General features: G+C 35.7%; 1 protein-coding gene across 1 annotated transcript in view; it reads left to right on the top strand.

Annotated features, from left to right (window-relative positions):
- Nucleotides 1-21,244, top strand: part of KCNU1 (potassium calcium-activated channel subfamily U member 1) — a 124,194-nt gene that overhangs the window by 52,377 nt on the left and 50,573 nt on the right. The window contains exons 16-22 of the mRNA XM_011373317.1: nucleotides 727-879; nucleotides 4,615-4,727; nucleotides 5,081-5,142; nucleotides 8,039-8,045; nucleotides 8,681-8,770; nucleotides 8,908-9,005; nucleotides 13,873-13,987. Of these exons, the coding sequence (XP_011371619.1) occupies nucleotides 727-879; nucleotides 4,615-4,727; nucleotides 5,081-5,142; nucleotides 8,039-8,045; nucleotides 8,681-8,770; nucleotides 8,908-9,005; nucleotides 13,873-13,987 (638 nt within the window). The remainder of the gene's footprint in view (nucleotides 1-726; nucleotides 880-4,614; nucleotides 4,728-5,080; nucleotides 5,143-8,038; nucleotides 8,046-8,680; nucleotides 8,771-8,907; nucleotides 9,006-13,872; nucleotides 13,988-21,244) is intronic.

Here is a 21,244-nt window from a genome sequence, read left to right on the forward strand (position 1 = left end):
AGCTCGAGGACATTATTCTAAGTGAAATAAATCAGACAGAGAAAGACAAATACTGTATGATCTCACTTATATATAGAATGTGAAAAAAATAAATAAACCCTGAACTCATAGATACAGAGAGCAGATTGGTGGTTGTCAGAGATGGGGATGGGAGTGGAGAAAATGGGCGAAAGAGGTCAAAAAGTACAAACTCTCAGTTAAAAAATAAATAAATCATGAGAGTATAAATATATAGCATGAGGGCTATAGTTAATAATACTTATTGTATATTTGAAAGTTGCTAAGAAAGTAAATCTCTAAAGTTATCCTCATAAAAATACTTTTACAACCACTATGGTGATGAATATTAACTAGTCCTGTTATGGTGGTCATTTTGCAATGTATAACAAATATTAAACCATTATGTTGTACACCCGAAACTAATGTAGTGTTATTTATCAATTATACCTCAATAAACGCGCCCCCCCAATCCAAACAAAAAGGATTATAAATTCACAGTATAATCAGAAATCTAAACCACTTGACCTGCTTTTGCAACTCTAGCTTTTCTCGTTTTAAAAAGTGGGGCAGTTGACCGCTAACCGCTTCTAAATGTTAAATTCTTATCATTTCTGCTGACCTGAGCACAATAAATGCTTTAAAGTAAAATAGAGATATTCATTTACAAAGAACTCTCTCAAATTATAGTTATTTCTAATAATTGACCTACTTTTTACCATGAAACAGGTTTTTCTGCCAAAGATTCCCAGCTGGAACTGGGCTACTGGGGACAATATCATCTGCTTTGCTGAATTAAAGCTTGGATTTATTGCCCAAGGCTGTTTGGTGCCAGGCCTGTGCACTTTTCTCACAACTCTATTCGTTGAGCAAAACAAAAAGGTAAACTTGTAAACTGATGTTGAATCTTGGCTCTATCCCTAGGTTCTCACATATTAGGATTAGAAATAGGTATAAAAATTGAGAAGAGCAAGAAGGCTCCAAGAAATGAGATTTGATTTCTACTTGAGTTGAGAGAGGATTGAGAGACCTAGATTGAATTCCTAGGTACTGCACTGATCTTAAAAAAGTTATTTATATTATTCTTGCCTAAGAATATTTATCTGAAAAATAGAAATTATAACCCTGCTTCCTTCATGCTCTGTGATGTTATGAATATAAATGTATTTATAACTAAAGAATCACTTTGAGTTGGGGAAGTCATATATCTAAATATAAAATAAATAAAAAATAATCAACATAATAATAATTATATTTATCAAACAAAGATATAATGCAAGTAATAATTAAAATCTAATTTCCCATGTTATTTTTGTGACATTCCATGTAGTAATAATAATAGTGGCCATATATTGAATGCTTACTATGTGTTATGCATTTTAAACACATTATGTTTCTATTCAGTAATATTTTAAGATAGTATTCCAGTAATGGGTCAGTGAAACTAACTCTGTCATACAGTAAGTGAGTAGGAAAGTTAGAAATGTCCCTCCTACAGTCTCATTACTATACCCTATGTATCTGGTTGTTGGGTATATACTCATAGTCTCCCATATCACATCTCATGATACCTTTGTCTGAGACAAAATAAGCAGATAAAAGGGACAACTGGAATGAATTAACATGATACAAAGTAAAGCCCTCCAAATGCCATGCTTATGAAATACTCTAAGAAAGGTATTTTAACCCTAAGCTGGGCCTGGTATTCTATTGTCCAAAACTCCTTCAGAGAGTGAGTGACCTTTCTCTCCATTTAATTGTGAATCCACATCTGCCTTTTCTTACACTCAATTTCCCTCTTGGTCTCTCTTCAAACTTTTATTTCCTTTGTTCAATTAATTCAAAAAAAAAATTTATATCTTCTTGGTTCCTTTAATGGTGCTGGAAAGGAAAAGCTAAAGGGGAGTGAAAGATACTCTGGCCAACAAAATGCTAACTGGAGCACACAGAATTGTGTAATTCCTTTTGTGAATATGAGGAGATACCATATACAGATAAATAGAAATGACCGTCAGGCGGTAGGAAATGAGCCTTGATGAGGCCACATGAACATGCTTTAACCTTCACTTAGTGGTACTGTGTATGGCCTTGGAAATGGCTTGTAAGGAAATTGTCTTTGTCTCTGTCATATGCTCAGAAAGTGGAAGCTAACTGCAATATCTGTTGTGATGATTGTGATTTCAATCTCCGTGGTTGGAGAAAATAAAAGGAAGGAGAATTCTAAGTCTAAAATTCACTTTCAGAAATCCTAAACTGAGCATAATCAGAGTGAGATTCTTTAATGCTGTACTCTGCTCTAGTGCTTTAGATTCTATGATAAACTGTTAACTTAGGTTTAACGGCCAGACTCCAGTGTCTTATGTCCCGTTTTTCTCAGATTAGATAGACATTTACTTTCTCTGTCAGTTTCTGCATCTATAAATGAGAGCTATTATCTTGATTTTCCAAGTATTGAGTTAAACCTTCTGAGTACTCAAATTAAAAGGATCAGTACAATGTGTTTTTGCTTGTTTGTTTGTTCGTTCGTTACTATATTATGTGGTGGGAAATTGTAGTCTGAAGAGCATTTCCGGTTGGTTCTAGGCACAGAACATTTCCTTACAGTCTTAAATTTAGATTGGATATAATCTATCTGATTTAAATGAGCTCCCTCATTTTACTATCCAAATCCAAAATCCATCTTGCCTTCCTGTTTCCCTTTTTCATCTTTTAAAAATAAACTCTTCTCCATTTTTTAGCATTTCCAAAACTGAAATATTTAGATTAGAAGCACTAAACCAATTTCTTTAATAAAAGGGGCTTAAATAATGGTATGAACTGCCCAATGGGGTGAACTCCCCTCAACAGAAACATTTAAGAGAGTGGGAAAGAGCAGGAGATTCAGCTGAATTTTGGAAAGAGGTAGGAGGTGCCTGGATTGTCTGAAATAGTGGTCCTTTTTAGCAGGGGAAAAATTGTTGTTTCTGTGTTCATTTTTGTTTTGTTTTTTTTTTTTTTCTAAACCACAAGATGGCCATCTGAGGAATATTTCCGAACTGGCTTTAACTCTCCATGGCCTCAATATTTCAGAGTTAATAGAAATTCCAGACTTTCATCTGATATTATGGGCTTTAAGGGGACTGTTCTGCCATGTCGAAGCTGTATGATATATAGTTACGGAAATACCTCAGAGATATTGTTTGGTTCCAGATCATCGCAGTAAAGCGAGTGTCTCAATGAAATGAGTCATCATCCTTTTGCTGGCAGAGGGCCTTGCCTTTATTTTTATTTATTTATTTTTAATTAATTAATTTTTTTATGGTGACACTGGTTAACAAAATCCAGTAAGTTTCAGCTGTATATTTTAACAGTAAGGCATATATATATATTTACATTGTGTGTTCACCTCCCATAGTTAGATTTCTTTCTGTCACCATACATTTACCCATTATATCCCATCTACTTCCTTCCTCCCCTCTGGTAACCACTAGTCTATTGTCCATGTCCATGAGTCTCTGTTTGTTTGCCCTGTTCATTTCTTGCTTTTAGGTTTCTATCTCACAAATAAGTGATATCATGTGATTTGCAAGTTTTCCTGTCTGGCTTATTTCACTTAGCATGATTATCTCAAGGTCCATCCATGTTGTTGCAAATGGCAGTATTTCATCTCTTCTTATGGCTGAGTAATATTCGATTGTATATGTGTATCACTGCTTCTTTAGCCAACGATCTATCGTAGGACACTTCGGTTGCTTCCGTGTCCTGGCCACTGTGAATAATGCTGCTGTGAACATCGGTGTGCAAATATCTTTTTGGATATGAATTTTCAAGTCTTTGGGGTAAATATCCAGTAGAGGGATTGCTGGATCATATGGTAGATCAATTCTTAGTTTTTTGAGGAACCTCCAAAATGTTTTCCATAGTGGCTGTACTAATTTGCAGTCCCACCAGCAGTGTATGAGGGTTCCTTTTTCTCTGCATCCTCTCCAACCCTTGTTATTACTTGTCATGTTGATAACAGCTATTCTAACAGGTGTGAGATGGTATCTCATTGATTTGCATTTCCCTAATAGTGATGTTGAGCATCTTTTCATATATTTGTTGGCCATTTGCGGGGCCCTTGCCTTTAATTCGTAAAAATTAAAACATCTGTGAAGTGCAATAAGGTGAAGCACAATAAAATGAGGTATGCTTGTAGTTAGTCAGTAGAAAACTAATATGTTTAAAAAACTAATCTTGAACAGCTATATCTAAGGAGAGACAATTTAGATTCTGTATTATCCTTCTCATCTCATTGTTGCCAACTGAAAAATCAGTCTACTTTGCTGAAATTTTTGGGAGAATTCTGATTTCCAAGAAGGTGTCTTGGGTGCCATCTGGGAATAAACTAGGTCATGATGCTTCCACTTCATTCTGAACTCTCTAGTGAAAATAGTTGAGATATATGTTGGAGTTTTCGTTTTTCTTTAGACTTTTCTCCAGTTAAGCACTAGGACAAATCTTCTTTCTATGACCTAAATGCAATGGGTACTAGTTTGCTGCTTAGCAAAATAACAACCTGAATTATAACATCTCATATATTTTTACCAACTCATATTCTATGTCAAGTGTGTTATGTGGCATGATTGTATATTCCAGGTTTCTCTTAAAAAGCCCTGGCAAAAAAATTTTTTAAGTAGCCTGAAGAACAAAGTCCTGACTCAACGTCTCTCTGATGACTTTGCTGGAATGACTTTTCCTGAAGTTTCCCGGTGAGTTAAAAAAAATACTTTCCTCTATTTTCATGCAATGACATTCTTTCAACAACGTTAATTGATAACACATCGTAAGCCATGTTCTAGGACAAGCACTGAAGATATAAGAATAAAAGATATAAGAGTAAATAACTCTGAGTCTCTGCAACCTAGGAGTTGTGGGACAATTTTATCTCTGTCCTAGTTGGCACACTGGCTATAAGTTACTTCAGGATGAAAATTATAAATTTGGGAGGCCCTTCCTCTCCCGAGGTGCTGGTGTTTCCCCAGGTGTAGAGCACAAAGTGTTAGTCTTATTATTGGGAACTGCTGTCTTCTCTTTCCTCACAACTGCTTTTCTTCTTTTCCAGGCTCTGTTTTGTGAAGATGCACCTCATGCTGATAGCCATCGAATACAAATCCCTGTTTTCCAGTTATCGGTACTAATGGGGCTTCAAATATCTTGAGGTTTTTTTTTTTTTTTTTGAGGACAATCTTTACGATTAAGAATTTTCCAAAACTATAGCTACATATAATCTTTTTGCCATCTGTTGAGAGTCAGTTTATTGGGCACCCAGGCTGCTGCAGTGCATGTATTAATATCTCTAATGATTGGGGTTAGAATCATTACCTTAGTGGGTAAACAGGCCCTTTGCTTTTGTTACTATGACCGTGCCCCAATTCTTTCTCATGAACAGGGGAGAGAAGAAATAGTCACCTTCTCAGATCTGTTCCTCTTAATATATTACCAGATCTTGCAAGTGTTGACCATGAAACCATACTATGAAATTGAATTATTTATAATAATAATGTTTTCTCAAACTCCATTCTTAGAAACAAATATGAAAAATATGGCAAAATGAGAATTTGGCCTACTTCATAAAGTCTGCTGTTGATAGGGTAAATAAAGGAAAGAGGTAACATTATCAGACCACCAGCATTTCCTGAGAACACATATTGAACAGTATGAGAAGCAAGAGAAGTTCTCATGTAATCAAAAAATAAAATCCATGACAAATAGAGAATTAGCTACAATGATAAGGAGAAAAAAGATGCTGAAAAAATAAGAAAAAGTCAGGGCTTAAATGAATGGGGAACAAGAGAGACATTGGCTTATGTGTGGTTTTTAGTGTAAGACTAACTTGAACAAAATTGGAATCAACACCTTAAATTCTGATCCTGATTATGACTTGCTAGCACTATGATCTTGGAAAGGTGTTCATCATCTGTAAAATGAGGAAATCATATTAATAACTAAAACCCCATCCAGATCTAAAATTGATATTACCAGTAACTCTGGAATTATAAGGAAGCAATCAAAATTCAATAATTTTGAGTGATAGCAGATGGACTACAAAGAAATGATTCTATATGAAAGGTTGGAAAGATCAACAGATCAGTGAAGGAGAGAGAATACAGAAGGGTACTGTGCAAAGCAAGTCATTAAGGAGAGAGTAACAAATAGTATTGCCTAGCTGGCTAAACTCTATTTAATAATCCTACCATGCTAAAAAAAAAAAATCTCAAAATATAAACCTATGCACAAATGGCCTTTCTACTGAAAATAAGTCATGGTAAAAGGGATAGAGTCTTAGCATCATAAACCAGGCAGTTTAGGTTTCAGACTGGCCCAAAACTTGACAAAGTTTTAGCATCTTTAGCCTTCAGCAACTTAGGCTATGCATCAGAATTATTTGCAAAGTTTTAAAGACAAATAGAGTCCAAAACTCCATGTCTGAACTTTACAAAATCAAAATCTCCATGGATGGGGCCTAAAAATATTTTAAGTCAGTTTATTCACTAGCATTTGGAAATGACTGGACCAAATGCTTTTAAATCTTTTTCAACTCTGAGATTCTAAATGTCTATAAACATTATTAGGATGACTATTAGGACATCATAGACCAAAAGCATGAATATTCATTAAACAATTAATTTCCATATATATCAGAGAGGTCCTGGTGTTATTTACTGTCTGGGATGCATCTACCCACAATAAAAGAGGAACCTGCTCTAACATAGATTTAACTTTGATTTCTCACCAAGAGGTCTGGTGAATCAAAGGAATTAAATCCTGATTTGGCAAGATATTGACAATAGAAATTTTTTATATGATTGCTAGTTCACAACTAACGTGCTGTAAGCATTTTATTTACGTTATCTCTTAAATCCTCACAACAGTGCTGTGAGATGTGCATAATTATTAGTCCCATTTTACAGAGGAGGGAGCTGAAGCCCAGAATGGTTAAGTTATTTCCCCAAGCTCATACCACTCCCGAGTGGCAGAGCCAGAATCGGAGCTTAGTCTGGCTCTGAGGACTGTGCTTCTGATCACCAAGTTGTACTAAATCTGCCACAGCCATCTATAAAAATGGAAGAAAAATAGGGCATCTCAAGGGCTGGGCTTTAGGTGAGTATATTGAAAAATGGGGAAAACCTCTTTTTTTCACCTTTTATTTGTCTCTTTTAATTGATATGCTTAAATATACTCTAAGACTTGCAAAAACCTCAGATAATCATAAAGATTTGTCTTAGGGAATAATTTGTCACCTGCTAAAAGATAAAGCTAGATCTGACCCAGTCAGATAACGTTCTGAGTGTGTTCCAGTAGGGAACATTCTCTCACAAAGCAACTGGCCATGATTCATGAGGGAAGGGGATCAAGCAATAATACCAGTTTGGAAAAACCTTCAAAGAACATTCACCTCCTCTTTCAAAGGCAACCAGAGATATTATCATGATAGTATCTTCGTAACTATATATTTAACAAAAGTTAAGAGGACTGTCCTTAAAAAAAAAAAAGAGAGAGAGAGATAATGATACAATTAAGCATATGCTTGCTAGCTGTTGAACATTAACCAATGATATGTGGGACAGGAGGCACAAATCCATGTTCTTTCTCTTTCAAAGTTAAAGCAATCATTCTGCTCATTAATATCAGTCAGTAAGTACTCAGAAAATGTCATCCAATGTTTCAGATAATAATCTACCTGAACACAGCTTTCTACTCTTGGCACTGGGCTGAAAAGCTTTTGTTGTGTAAGTCTTTTTGTTTTTGAAAGGCTCTAACACTTTCAAGTTACTTTGGAGTACCCTAGCAACAGAATAGAACTTGACCTCTGTGCAATGTGAACATAATAGGAATGTGTTTTAGAGGAGGAAAGTAGTATTTCCATTATGCACAAATGAGGTGCAGGCAGTTATAGAGTTATAAGACTTCGCCATAGTGGAAGTCTGGGGAAAAAATACAGAAAGTAAAAACAGGAGATCCTGACAAACATAGGGAGAAATACGAGGAACTCAAGTAGTCATGATGGAGTAGCATCAAGGAGGATTGTGAATGAAACTTGTAAGACAGCATTTTTAAACACACAGACTATAAGAAGATCAAAAATCAAAATGTTCAAGTAATGTAGAAATAGAAACAATTTATGTGGTTCCTGCTCTCAAAAATTTTGCAATCGGGAGACAAAAATTAAGTCAAACATACAAGTTCAAAAATTGTATAGGCAATAAAAGGAGCTTTTGAACCCAGCTGGTTAATAGATGTAATTTCATGTTAAAGGTCTAGTAGCCCAAGGATGAACGCCACTAGTATGATCATAAAACTAGGAACCGTGTGGCCTTGGCCTAGATGGTATTGGATAGCCTAAATTAGCAAGGCTTCATGCATCTGAGTTGGTTTGACCATCTCAGTTTCAGGACACAGTCCAGGGAAGAGCTTACCTTTAGCTCAGCTGTGTATGCAGCTCAGCAATCATGTTGTGACTTGGCTCCTTTCAGCATATTTGGCAGCAATCAGAGTATTAAGTATAGTCAAATTCACATTTCTACCAGATTTGGCAGTGAAAGGATTGAGTCTTATTAACTCTGCAACTTAGAGAATCCATTGATAATGACAGAATGAAACAGCAAATATTGGCATGGATATTTGAGGGGAAAATTACTGTATTTTTATTTTTTGTTTCTAGTTGTCTGATACTAAATCCATCTGCAGAAGTAAAGCTACGTAAGAACACATTAGGGTTCTTTATTGCTGAATCTATAAAAGAAGTCAGAAGGTAATTTTTTTTTATTACTTTATGGGGAGAAAGTCCTAAAGCACATGCAACTTAATAGAAGGCAGACTTAGTCAGCGCCATGCTTCCTTTGTGTTAAGCCTCACATAAGTCATTCTTGATTTGCTTTCATTGTCCAGAGCCTTCCTTTACTGTGCCACCTGTCACGGTGATGTGTATACTCCTGAGCTAATTGGACTATGTAGCTGCAAAAGCAAGAGCTATCAACATTTCACAGGTAACTGCACTTTATATCTGACTGTCCTCAGTTTAGCTTCTTGGGGGCATGGCCAAGGAAAGAGGAGAGTTTCCATTTCTTAAAGGACAATACCCACTTGAACTTGGCCAACAAGTGGCAGACATTTCCCCAGTGGGTATACAAGACCTGCAAAGTCAGTCTTTTAGAGCTGAAAGAAACCTGACTAGTTATCTAATTCAATTCATTCACAGGCCAGGCAAATGAAATTCAAACGAAATTCACTGAGGAGCAGGTCTATGGAGCTTCTCATGCTGCCATTCCACATACAAAACTAAAGGCTCTGTCTTAACCCTGTCTTTATTTTCTCTTTAGAACCTGAGACAGTTTTGGACATAGAAAAGAACTGTTTCTATGTAATTTCCTTAAATGTTTCAGTCTGAAAAATATTGTTGATTAAGTGGGCTTTAATACCCTATTTTGGATTCAAAAGTTAAACATTGACTCTTTTTGAAATCTATATTAATAGGAATCTTTCTTGAGACAATAGATGAGGCTGCTTAAGTAGGAGAAACATCCCGCTAAAGAGGGTGTGAATAAAAAAGAAAAAAATTATACATTAAATGTATCTCACTATACATATCTTTATACTATATGAAAATTTAGCATGGTCACATGTAGTAGACATAGTTCTGTAAATACAGTGCACAAATCAAACTTTTGCAAATAAATTGTATACATGCATATGCTTGTACTGCTGTCAGTCATTTTTTAAAACAAAAATGTTTTATAAAACAATAATCACTCCTTTATTTAGTTGACTTTTAAGTGTGCTTTTACTATAAATATTTTAAAGCAGGAAATTACTCTAGTATAATGGCGGAAATAATTTTGTTTAGAGAAAGGCTCTGCCTTCATATTTGTAGATATGCCAAATTTTACCCACTTCTATGACATGTATTTTATAATATCTAGGGAATATATTAGTAAAACTGTCAATTTGCAATTTTGAACTTTGATGTAGTTATCACAGCCCTCAGAATTTTTTATTCTTTCCATAATAGAATAATTTCTTCTTCCTGCTCCATACTGATCCTCAATCAGCACTCCTACCAATCCCCTCACACTGCTTTCAGGAGAACACTATCAATGGAACAGAGATTCTTAAACAGCAGGTAGAGTGAGTCAGCTGTTCTTGATTTCGAATGCCAGGCGATGGCAGCAGAGTACTGTGAAATGCTCACCGGTCTGATGGGTAGACAGTGAGGGTGAATTAGAAACTGGAGGGTGCTAGGCAAATCTGCCAAAAAGGACATCATTGTAGAGCAGACTGCTTGGCCTTATAGATTTAAAAGTTATGATAATATCTGGAAATTCTCCCAGATAATTAACTTTCAAAAACTTAGAAACTTATTAATGGGTAACAAAATAGATACTTTACTGACTTCGGATTTGTACACATTTCAGGACGAATATAGTTCACGTTTCAGGGCAGGAGAAGTGTATCCCCAGTCCACTCCTTTCAAATAATTATCATTTTATTGAGCTAATTAAGTTTTCTTGGTCTCGCTAATTTCTTCCTCCTACTTTACTGAATGACAATCCAGAAGATTCAAATTCTGAGTTCAGCTATATCATTCATTAGCTATGGTTTAGGGAAGACACGTTAACTTCTGGGGTCTCAGTGTTATCGTTTCCAAGCTGGGGAGTCCTCATCACCTCTGTGGCCCTTTTCTAGTCTGATATTCTATGAATTATAATCCCTCCACCTTGGATTACTTTCATTTTTCTAAATTAGAACCACACCAGAGATTCTCCACTTAAGTTCATAATCTAACATTTCGGAGAGGCAGCATGCTACAGTGGTTAAGAACGTGGATTCTGCATGGGTCACTTTTTAGCTGTGTGGCTTAGGGCAAGTGACTTAATATCTCCTTGTGATTCAGATATCTGTAAAATGTTGACAATAATATTATATATCTCAGAGGATTAAATGAGAATATTAGTAAAGAGTAGACAAATTGAATATATTAATATAAAAAGCATTAAAACCAGTGCCTGGAAATTGGTAATTATTGCATATATGTTAATTATCATATTACCTATGGGAACATAAACTCAAAAAGAATCTTATTTCTTTTCTCATCACTGAAATACGAATGAAATAAGAATGGGCAGAGAAGCTCTAGTAGGTTATACTTATTTTACACAATTTAGCTATTTAGTAAATTGGAGCAGATTCAGAATTATCCAAATAATATAGGAATTATTTTCACTTATTTGAACTATGATAAGATTTCTTAAAGGAGATGGAAAGGTGTGGAATTATTGCTATTCATATGGAAATCATATATGAGGCATGTCTTAACATGTGGTGCTATCAGCAAGGAAAGGAAAATGTTTGCACATAGCTTTCAAGGAAATCACTTCTTGAAGAAGAGAAAAAGTTAATTAAAATGTTGGCCACATATAGGACTTCCGCATTTTTTCAGTCATTCACAGGTCTTAGATACTATGTCTTTTTTGATATCTAATACTTTATCCAGAAACCTTCTTTAGAATATCCACACGGAAGTCATAGTAAGCCATGGCAAGACATCATCAGTCTAGAGTTAGACAAAATACATTCCATTTTTTCCTTGCTTAAAATATGAAAAAACAATTACTTGCACACTGTCAGCTGTATATAGATAAAAATATAAATAAATAAAATGATCAAACTGTCTTCGAATGAAATTAGAGAAACTTTAGTTGCTTATCTACTGCCTTGAGAGAGGTCACTTTGTGTCTTTATTTTGTTCTTTGCTTTGTTCCCAAATGTTTGAAGTGCCATAGAAACTGGGGACAAGAGCAACAATAGATCGTTGCATGTTCTTAACTGCCCTATCAGCTGGTAAATAGAGCACTTTTAGTCTTTTTTTTTTTTTTTTGAAGGTCATTAGGATTATAGAATTTAGTGTTGGAAAGCACCAAAAGAGATTATGTGTCAGGCTGCCAACACACAGCCAGAGACTTCAGCAGTCCTTATACAGGCTGTTCTTTCCAACCTCCACATATATGTATGTATCTCAATAATTATGAAATCTTCCAAAATGATACAAATCATCAATGTGTTTTCAAAAGAAATTTTATGAAAAATGATGTAAGAGAAGATTTAAAGCTTTAGCAAAAATTTCCAGAGGTTCGTAGCACTCACCTCACCCACTTACCTCCCCTCCCCACACACCCTTTTTTTAGTACCTGGCAAATATTGTTGGCTAGAGGCTAGAGAGTTAGGCTTAAGAAGGCAGAGACTTCCTGAAAGTTTCATTGTTCCTAAGCCAGTTTGAACTCGTTGCCATTTACATTCCATAGCTCAACCTTCTATCACATGTACTAAGCAGGCTAGCCTTTATGGATTGACAGATGGTAACACATTAGTTTCAGTTTTTTCTTTAGATGTTCCCTTTCAGATCCATTCTCCTAGGGCAAAAGGTAACCGTGAAATAAGGAAACATCAGTCAACCTGAAAACCCTCATCAAGCCTCCATATGTAAGTGAAGGCTTCTGAGGATTACAGGTAAGGAATAGTCTTATGCCAAACCTGGCTCTTATCACACCTGTGTGATGCAATTACTGATGATAAAGCAGGCAAATCACATATCCAAAGGATGTTCCTCTTCTTCCAGAAGTGTGTTTTGACTCAATTGAGATTTTCTGTGCATTAGAATGGTTCAGAAAGAATGACAACAAAAGGAGAGGGATACCAAGGCGTTTTTGTGGCCTTTTTTGTCTGCCTCTGACCAAAACCTGGTAATATATGGGTTTAAAGTTATATTCCACATTAACTCCTTATTCTGAATGGTCTAAGTACAGAGATGATTCTTAAATCGACAAGGGTGGAAAAGGCCATGTCTCTTCGGCTTAGGTGGGTTGGGGAAGAAGAGTAGCAATGGCAGCTACTCTTTGACCTTATCTCGCCAATAATGTCTTCCCAGATGATCTCATCTCTGATCAAGTTCAGGCAAGCAGATAACAGAGTCCTTGAAGAGTGAAAGAGGAACATTTAACTTGCAAAGCATTCTTTAGAGTGCTATTTTTTTATTACCATACCAAGTGCCAATTCTTATTGACCAAAAATGGCTTCCTAGCCTATTTAATGTGTTGAAAGGATTCCTAGGTTGAATCTGGGTTCTGGAATAAGAATGTCATGATTGAGTACCAACATAGGGTGCAGGAAGAAGTAATAGCTCATGTGTGTCAGTTTTTTCATCTCAGGGCAACTTCACGTTACTCATTTAATTATTAAATTTTAAACATTCTTGCATTTATCCTCACAGTCACCCTTCGGAATCTCAGCATTACCCCCATTTTGCAGATGAGAAAATTATTCGCTTTTGTGTTATTTCCAGATTTTGAAATTCACCAATGTTTTGAGACGTAGCTCATGTAAGATCAAGATTTTTAAAAAGTTAAAATGCATAAAAAAAGGAAGCCTTGAATAAAAAATAAATAAAAGGAGGCAATATCTGAGTAGAATGAATTGCAATCTGAGCAGTACCTGCAGAAGGGAGAAGGGGAGTATTTTCTTTCTTTGAGTCCCATCGTGGCTCTACATCCTGCTTGCAGCAAGAAGGCTCCTGGATGCTATACTCTTAGATTAGATAAGAGGAGTGATGGATTAAAAAAGTACAGCAGCAACTCAGTAGGTTCTTATTTTAAGCATACTATATGGTATTAAAATTCTCACAGTCATTTTCTAATTTTATAAAAGGAAATTAAGGAGTTTTCTCTTAGAAGTTGTCTATTACTGAAGATCTGCAGCCTTTCCTTAGTCAAGGGCCTAGAAATGTCTCAGCCAATAAGAATTGTCCAAAATTTTTATGAATAGATATTATGCTAACTCACTAAGATTGCTATACTATTGCAGAGACAACAGAAGTGCAAAAGAGAAGCACCATGAAAGGATTCCATGATACAGAAAGGCATGATTCTTTTCCAGGGGAACGGCCAAGCATGATTAGCAACTTGAGCACTAATACCAGGTAAAAGCCTCAGAGAACCCTTGTTCCCTATGGTTTTCTGAGAATCACAGGGCAAGAAAATTTTTACTTAAACCAGAATACTTGTTTTATTATCTCCTATAATGACCAGTGAAATTGTTCCTCACCAACACAAATTCATTCCTACTTCCCCCAATATCATTAAGCTAAGCAAATATACCTTCTCAACATTCCTCAAATAATTTATATCTATGATAATCAAAGGTCATGTACTCAGTTATTTTCATATCACCTTTCTAGAAATGTGAGTTGGAACACAATTTCGACTATTCCTAATAGGAATAAGCTTTTCTATTATTAATCTATTCCCTATTTCCAACAAATTAATGATGAGATTGTCTTTGTTTTGGAATCCACAATATGGAATCAGTAAATTCTTTCTCCCCAACTCTCTCCTATGCTCTTTAGTACAGGAAAAACTTCGTTAACTAGAATACAAGGTTAGAGATGGAGGGTGTCCTGTCCAGTTTATTTCACATAGAGGGTTGATCTAAAAGTTCTATTACTGTAAACTTTATTGTGGATAACTCTGTATTATGTTGCCAGCATTTCAGTTTAGTAGCTTTACTATACCAACCAAATCCTTAATGATTGAGAAATGTGATTGTGTATGGGTAAATATTGTATTATCATTAGAGCATAGTCATTATGCTCTGGAATTGCAAAATGTAAGTTCAAATGCTGGCTCTAAGATGTGTGACCTTGAGCAAGTTGCTTTACTTCAAGGTGTCCCAGTTTTGACATCTCAACTGAGAATAATAGTAATGAATACTTTGTAGTGTTTTGTTTTGTTTTGTTTTGTTTTGTTTTGTTTTGTTTTTGTAATGATTGAATGAGATTAGATTTTTAAAGTACTGTTTTTTTTTATTCCTGGCTGAGAGTAAGTCCTCATTAAATGTTCCTTTTCATTGCAAGTATCGATCATTATATCTATGAAGGTGTACGAAACTGAACTGAAAATGTAGTAAGTGAAAAGCCTTCAAAAGATGTAGATTTGAAATAAATTCTTAATCTTGTTCTTGTTATAATTTACCTCTTTCTTTTAATACATGAAAACTTGTGTTTTTGTTTAACTAAGGATTCCGAATTGATGGGTCTGGTTAGTGGAGGTTTTACTGTCCCTCTTCTACAGGTGAGGCAAGCATTAAACGTCTGAGCCACCAAAGGTGCCATCATTTCATGTGTTCACTAAGAGGAATATAGAAATCCTAGGAATTATGGTTTCTTCCCTTCATTGCCTTTAATTCCAAGATTTTATTAAACTGAGTGAGATAATCTGTGAGAAAGGATTAAGAACTGCTTAGAGGAAAGGTATTATGGAATTTTGTGAATTTATGTTTTGCCTCACTCTTAACAACAACGAAACAGCTGCAGACTAGCATTGGGATTTGCTGATAATTTTTTTCTTTTAAAATGGCTGGTAAACAGGTATTTATCGAGTACCACTATGTGCTAAGCAGGTACCACACTCAATGCATTTATAAATATAGAAATCATGTTTTAACTCCTATATGATCTAGTTGGGTAAATAAGATGAATTCATATAAAATCAATCAGAGGCCCAATAAGGCAGCATTCCTCCAAGTGCTGCATTGATGATTCTAGCAAAAGGTTAAAGGAGGAAAAGGTCAAGGAGGGCTAAATGGACTGTTTCAGAAAGTTTCCTATGGGAGATGGGATTTGGGAAGGTAGAAGAGAGGGGAAATCTCAAGTCCTATTAAGGATATGACATGGGCAAGGCATGGGGAAAACATGGAGCCTTCCATGTACCAGCTAGCCCGATGAGAAGTGAGAATTCATGGTAGAGTGCTGTGAGAAATAATACCTCAAATTTCTTAAGAATACATTTTTGGCTATTGGTATAGTGCATATGTGTATATATGTGCGTACATTATGTTTATGTTAATGCAAAGTTGTTATAAAAACATGATCAAATTTAAAACTTGTTTTGATAATGCAAACACAACATATGTGGTAAAATCTAAAGTGTGCCGACCATATTTATGCTTTCTTTTATTCTTTGCCATGTCTTCTCTGTGATAATAGTGGATTGGCAATTCATGGAAAATCAGAACCACAGTCATCGTTTCACTAACTTTTCCCACTACTGTTTAGCAAAGTTATAAAAACAAAATAATTTAACTTATTGGTATTTCTCTCATTGTTTTTAATTCTCCCATTATCTATGATAAATAAAGAAATGGACTAAAGCAGGCAGTCATCTAAAAGGAGAATTGATCCAAATAGCCTAGTCAATCCACAAACTGGGCCCATCTGCCTTACACCTGGCTGGATGATCCCTGAATATGCCTTAAAAAACCCCTACAGGTCAGAGATAATGATGGTAACCCATCCAGGAGAAAGTGTAAGTTACCCTTAAGATTATATCTAAAGATGATACTTAATTCACTTATATCTCTTAATTCAAAAGCAAGTTATGTTTGCATGAACTACAGAGGCTTAAAAAAACGCTAATCAGGGCCATACTGCTGATTAGACAGTGATATTCCCTTAGGTAGAAAGGTGCCATTTGTGGGTGAATTTCTGTGATACTTCATCAACGAAGTTGGTTAGCTCAGTTGATTTAAGCACAGTGTTAATGGGATCAATGACAGATCTTGCTTCCACTTAGTACTATAGAATAGAGTGGCTATTTGTTTTGTTTTTTATTTTTTAATTTTTTTTGCAGGGGAAAGATAACTCCAGCCAGTGAATTGGTAAACATATGGTCTGAGTAACAACTATAGGTGATAAAATAGACTTGATGGCTTAAGAGAGACAAATAGGCATATTGGAAAAATAAATGTCAAATGCGCGGTATGTGCTCTTTGTGATCCATTTTTTCATATGTTAATAGTATTACATTCACATACCAAGAACAGATTAATATCACTTATAGTTTGCTGACAATGGGCTTGATATTTTTAAAGATGTAGTCTTCAGGCCACCAGTGGGTTTTCTGATCAGTTCAAAATCTGCTTTCTTCTATTCTTAGAATTTGAAGCAATACAGACAGCCCTAACTTAAACAAAAGTTATAATCTAATATTTCATTGAATCACTGCTGCTTTTCCTTTCCCATAGAATAAAAATGTTATAAATAGGAGTTAAGTTCTCAGACTAGCACACAGAAGTCCTTTTAATAGATGGTAGTTGAATATGTATCTGCTGAATAAATAAAAAAACACTAGCTCTATTCATCTGAGTTCTGTGTCCTTAAATCAAGGGGTCATGTAATATGCGAGAAGATGAACACTTCCTCTTCCTTTTCCGGGTGATAAAATTATATCTATGCAACATTTTATAATTAAAAATGCATCTCGACCACTCCTGGAACCCCTTTGTCTTTGCTTCCAATTTCTTTACTCTGATCACCCTACTTCGGGTGAGCTGAGGAGAGTTCACCCATTTTACCTGTCCTACAATTATTTCTTATTCTCTTCCTCTTCTCTATCAAAAGTCACTTCTTCAGTAAAACTGATTTCAAATAGATATTATAAAGAAAAGATTTAGATACAACTAATTCATATTATAGTGAGACAGACCAATATAACACAATAACCACATTAAGTCATTCAGTATTTTTAAAAGTAGGTGTTTATGAACTCAAGTAGATATTGATAGCTATCGAATCTGAAACAAGGAGAGGCACACATTTCCAAGCAGTGTATGATAGATCTGGGTCAGGAGAGAAAGCCATTTCTTATAGATAGGTTTGTCTTTGGGCATTTCAGCCCTTCCCTAGAAATCCTCTCACTGTGTCTGCTTAATTCAATTCTAATAGACTATATTGAAATCTAAATATGTACTTTCTTACCTTTCCACTAGGTCTTTGTGATATTTATAACCAAGATCATATTTATAACATCAACTTCTTCATACTCTCTGTGTTCTTTTAGAGATATCATAGACCATGAATGTTATATTTTTCTCTCTTTCATGATGTCTAAACCCCCAACCCAGCCTTAGCTCTTTAAAGGTCAAGTGGCCCACAAATATCGGCCACGAGATTGTCATTATAGTAAGCATGGGCCCTCGTTTACTATTCTCTTTAGCCTTTAAGCTTTGGTTTCCTCATCTGCAAAATAGAAATAATATTAGAACCTAAATAATTGAAACGTTGGGAGGATTGAATGAGATGAAACAAATTAAGGTTTTCTGTAGTGCCTAATACACAATAAAAGTTGAGCAAGTGAAAAATGACTCATGTTGTTTCGTTCTGGTCCCCCATCCCTCTCTGTCATCGTTTCTCTAGCTTGTAGATTTCCATGCTTTGCAATTAATATTTTTCACATTCAGAGGAAGAGGGTTTGAAGTCTAAGACCTTCCAAAATTTTACTGTCTACTATCTACCACCCACAGACCATCAGCTCAATGGAGCGTATCAATAGGGTTTTCAGCGAAGATCTATAATACAATATCTCCCACTGTTTCAGTCACTTTGCCACATCCAACTCTGCCTATAGCTTGCCATTTCCCCTCCAGAACACTCTTTTTTGTGGCAATTCCAGCTCCTTCTTTGGCTATTTCACAGTGCCTTCTAGCAAAACTGATCCCATGTCAGTCTTTAGTTTCTGAACAAATTATAGTCCATTCAGAAGGACTGCCAGGATATCCTCTTCCAGGCCAGAAGCATGTTAGTATGAGAAGTATAAAGACCATAAGGACACAGAGAAATTCATCCAACTGAGAAAAATTGTTTCTTTCTTTTCTGGCATACCCACTCCCAGCCCTATATAATTTATGCCTATACTTTATGACTCCTAAGACATCTGTCCCTGTGACCTCTCACTTTTAGGTACAATGTCTCCTTTAACACACACACACACACACACACACACACACTATTCTCTTAGGGAATGAAGAAGGACCCTCCTCTATTTTTATTCTCAGTTCTGTACACCTTATTGAATTCTGTGCCTGAAATGATCCAGACAAGGGACACACCACCCTTTTGCCTCAGTGATGTCTGAACTCCTACTAAAGACCAGCTACCAAGGTCTTTCCAAAGGTAGAAGAGTGGATATAAATTATCATTCATGGTTCTTCTTCTTTGTTCATGTACATACATGTGAGCTTTCTACAGGAATCTGAGTCTATGAGATCTGAGCAGTGTCTTTGTTTCCATTCTTTCATATTAATCTTGTAAAATGGCTTTCCTTCTCAAAAAGCTTAGACTTTTCTGTTTGAATAAAACATAGTCCATAACTAGGAAATCAAAAGTATACCATTTGTATGGAGTTTAATAAGCATTTTATCAAGTCTCAATACAAAGTCCAAAGAAAACAATAATACAATATGTATCCATATATACATACATGTATAGGTATACAAGTGGAGATAGAGATAGACCTACACATATAAAAATAATTTTTTAAGCACAATGAGCCTGAGTTCCAAAGACAGATGAAAGAGTTAAGGTGGTAGGGATTATAGAAAGATAAGAATTTGGAAAGAATGAGTAGGTACTTTCCTTTAGACCTTCTAAATACCTCTTTCTAGTTCTTGTCTTGTACTTGCAGGCAAAAATTGGATTTCTGAGAAGCAATGTGCCACAACTCTATAACAAAGTACCACAAATGGGAATTATTTATCAAGTGTGTATTAAATAAGTGAATTCCTTAGGTTAACAAACAATATTTTATTACTATTATTTGAAAATAGACCACAAAAAAAGCTTTAGGGTTCATAAAAGTGTCAGAGTAATACCATAGAAAATTCAACATATCACTAACACTGCTCTCACTGTCCTCACCCCGTCTGTTTGGCTAGATTAGGAAGCTGTAATAAAGGAGGGACAAAGGCCTTTTTAAAGTTCTTTGTGATTCTGTGGACAGGTGTTAGGGAAAATGAAGTCAAATTGTGATTATAGAAATTTCCATTGATTTAGCTGAGTGGTAATATGAGGAAGCAGCCCTCATAACATGGGAATAAAATTTTAGTGTGACAACTGATCATTTACTGAGTATGTTTATTTGCATTAAGTAATTAGTTTTTGCATGTTTTCATTCTTATGTGTAATATCCTAAAAGGCAGGGATGAGACCTTGCCTATTTAGGGTCATATATAAAAGACCAACTTGACAAGGTGAAGATTATGGGAAGCTTAGTCACCGTTTCTAAGTAAAAATCTACTCAAGGGCTAAGGACATGACTTATATAGTTTCTAGGGAAAGAAAAATGTGACGTAGGCAATTGCCACAGACTTTTCATTCTTATTCTTTGCCCTCTGCTTGACACCCCACTCATCACCCTTTCAGGGGCTCACAATCTCCAGCTACTTACTGCCCCCATCAACATCTACTTGAACCATTATTTACAAAAACTTAAGTTTAAAATATTAACCCTTCCAGGGTTAGCTTTTTTATTTTTTAAATCAGGGATCAAGGACTTTAGCTAAGGAAGAGCCCTAACTAGGGGTTTCAGGGATCAACCAGGAAAGGAAGTATGATTTTTAGGTGGCATCAGTAAGGGCCTCCCAGGTACGTCCAGTACCATACCTCAAAACCTATTGCATGCTATGACATGTTAGTTTTGAGGATTCAGCAAGAGCAATCAAGCAGGAGGCCGTTGTGACTACAGTGGAGGCTCCAGAAGTAAACTGTCAAGAGTCAGAGCTCAGCTCTTTGACGCTCATGTGTGTGATCATGAGCAAGTCCCTTACTGTTCTGTGGCCCAGATCTTTTGTCTGTAAAACAAGTGGCACCAATCTCATAGGGCTGATGAAAAGATTAAGTGTGAGACTCTTGGCCAAGTTCCTAGCAGAGAATAAGCTCTTAATAAATGTTAGCTCTTATCATGACACGAAAGACAAGACTGTCTGCAAAATAACTGAACCCATGGTTTGGAGACTCACCTCAAAGCAGGTTTCTGCTCAATTTTTACTAGCATTTTACATTTGTGTTAACACCAATAGCATGAGTACAAAAGACACAGGATTTAGAGAAAATGTCATTTCAGTTTAAATCTGAGGGATGGCAAGGCTGCCACAGAACTCACCTTTAGTAATATGAGAGGTAGACCCAGTTCCTGTCTCCCCGTGAAGCAATATGGTCTTTTCCTGGTAGGAATTATTTCTTTTTATTAGCCCTTTCTCTAAGGACATGAAAATACAAGAATTTCCAGCTTGTGTTAGACCCATGTTCCTAAAGACCAGATTGGCATTGATGATAAAAGTCAAGAACAGGACCAAGATTGTCCTCAACTCAACATCAAATATCAGGACTGTTTATGCAATATAT

Source organism: Pteropus vampyrus, unplaced genomic scaffold, assembly GCF_000151845.1.
Source record: "Pteropus vampyrus isolate Shadow unplaced genomic scaffold, Pvam_2.0 Scaffold8, whole genome shotgun sequence".
Taxonomy (NCBI): Eukaryota; Metazoa; Chordata; class Mammalia; order Chiroptera; family Pteropodidae; genus Pteropus; species Pteropus vampyrus.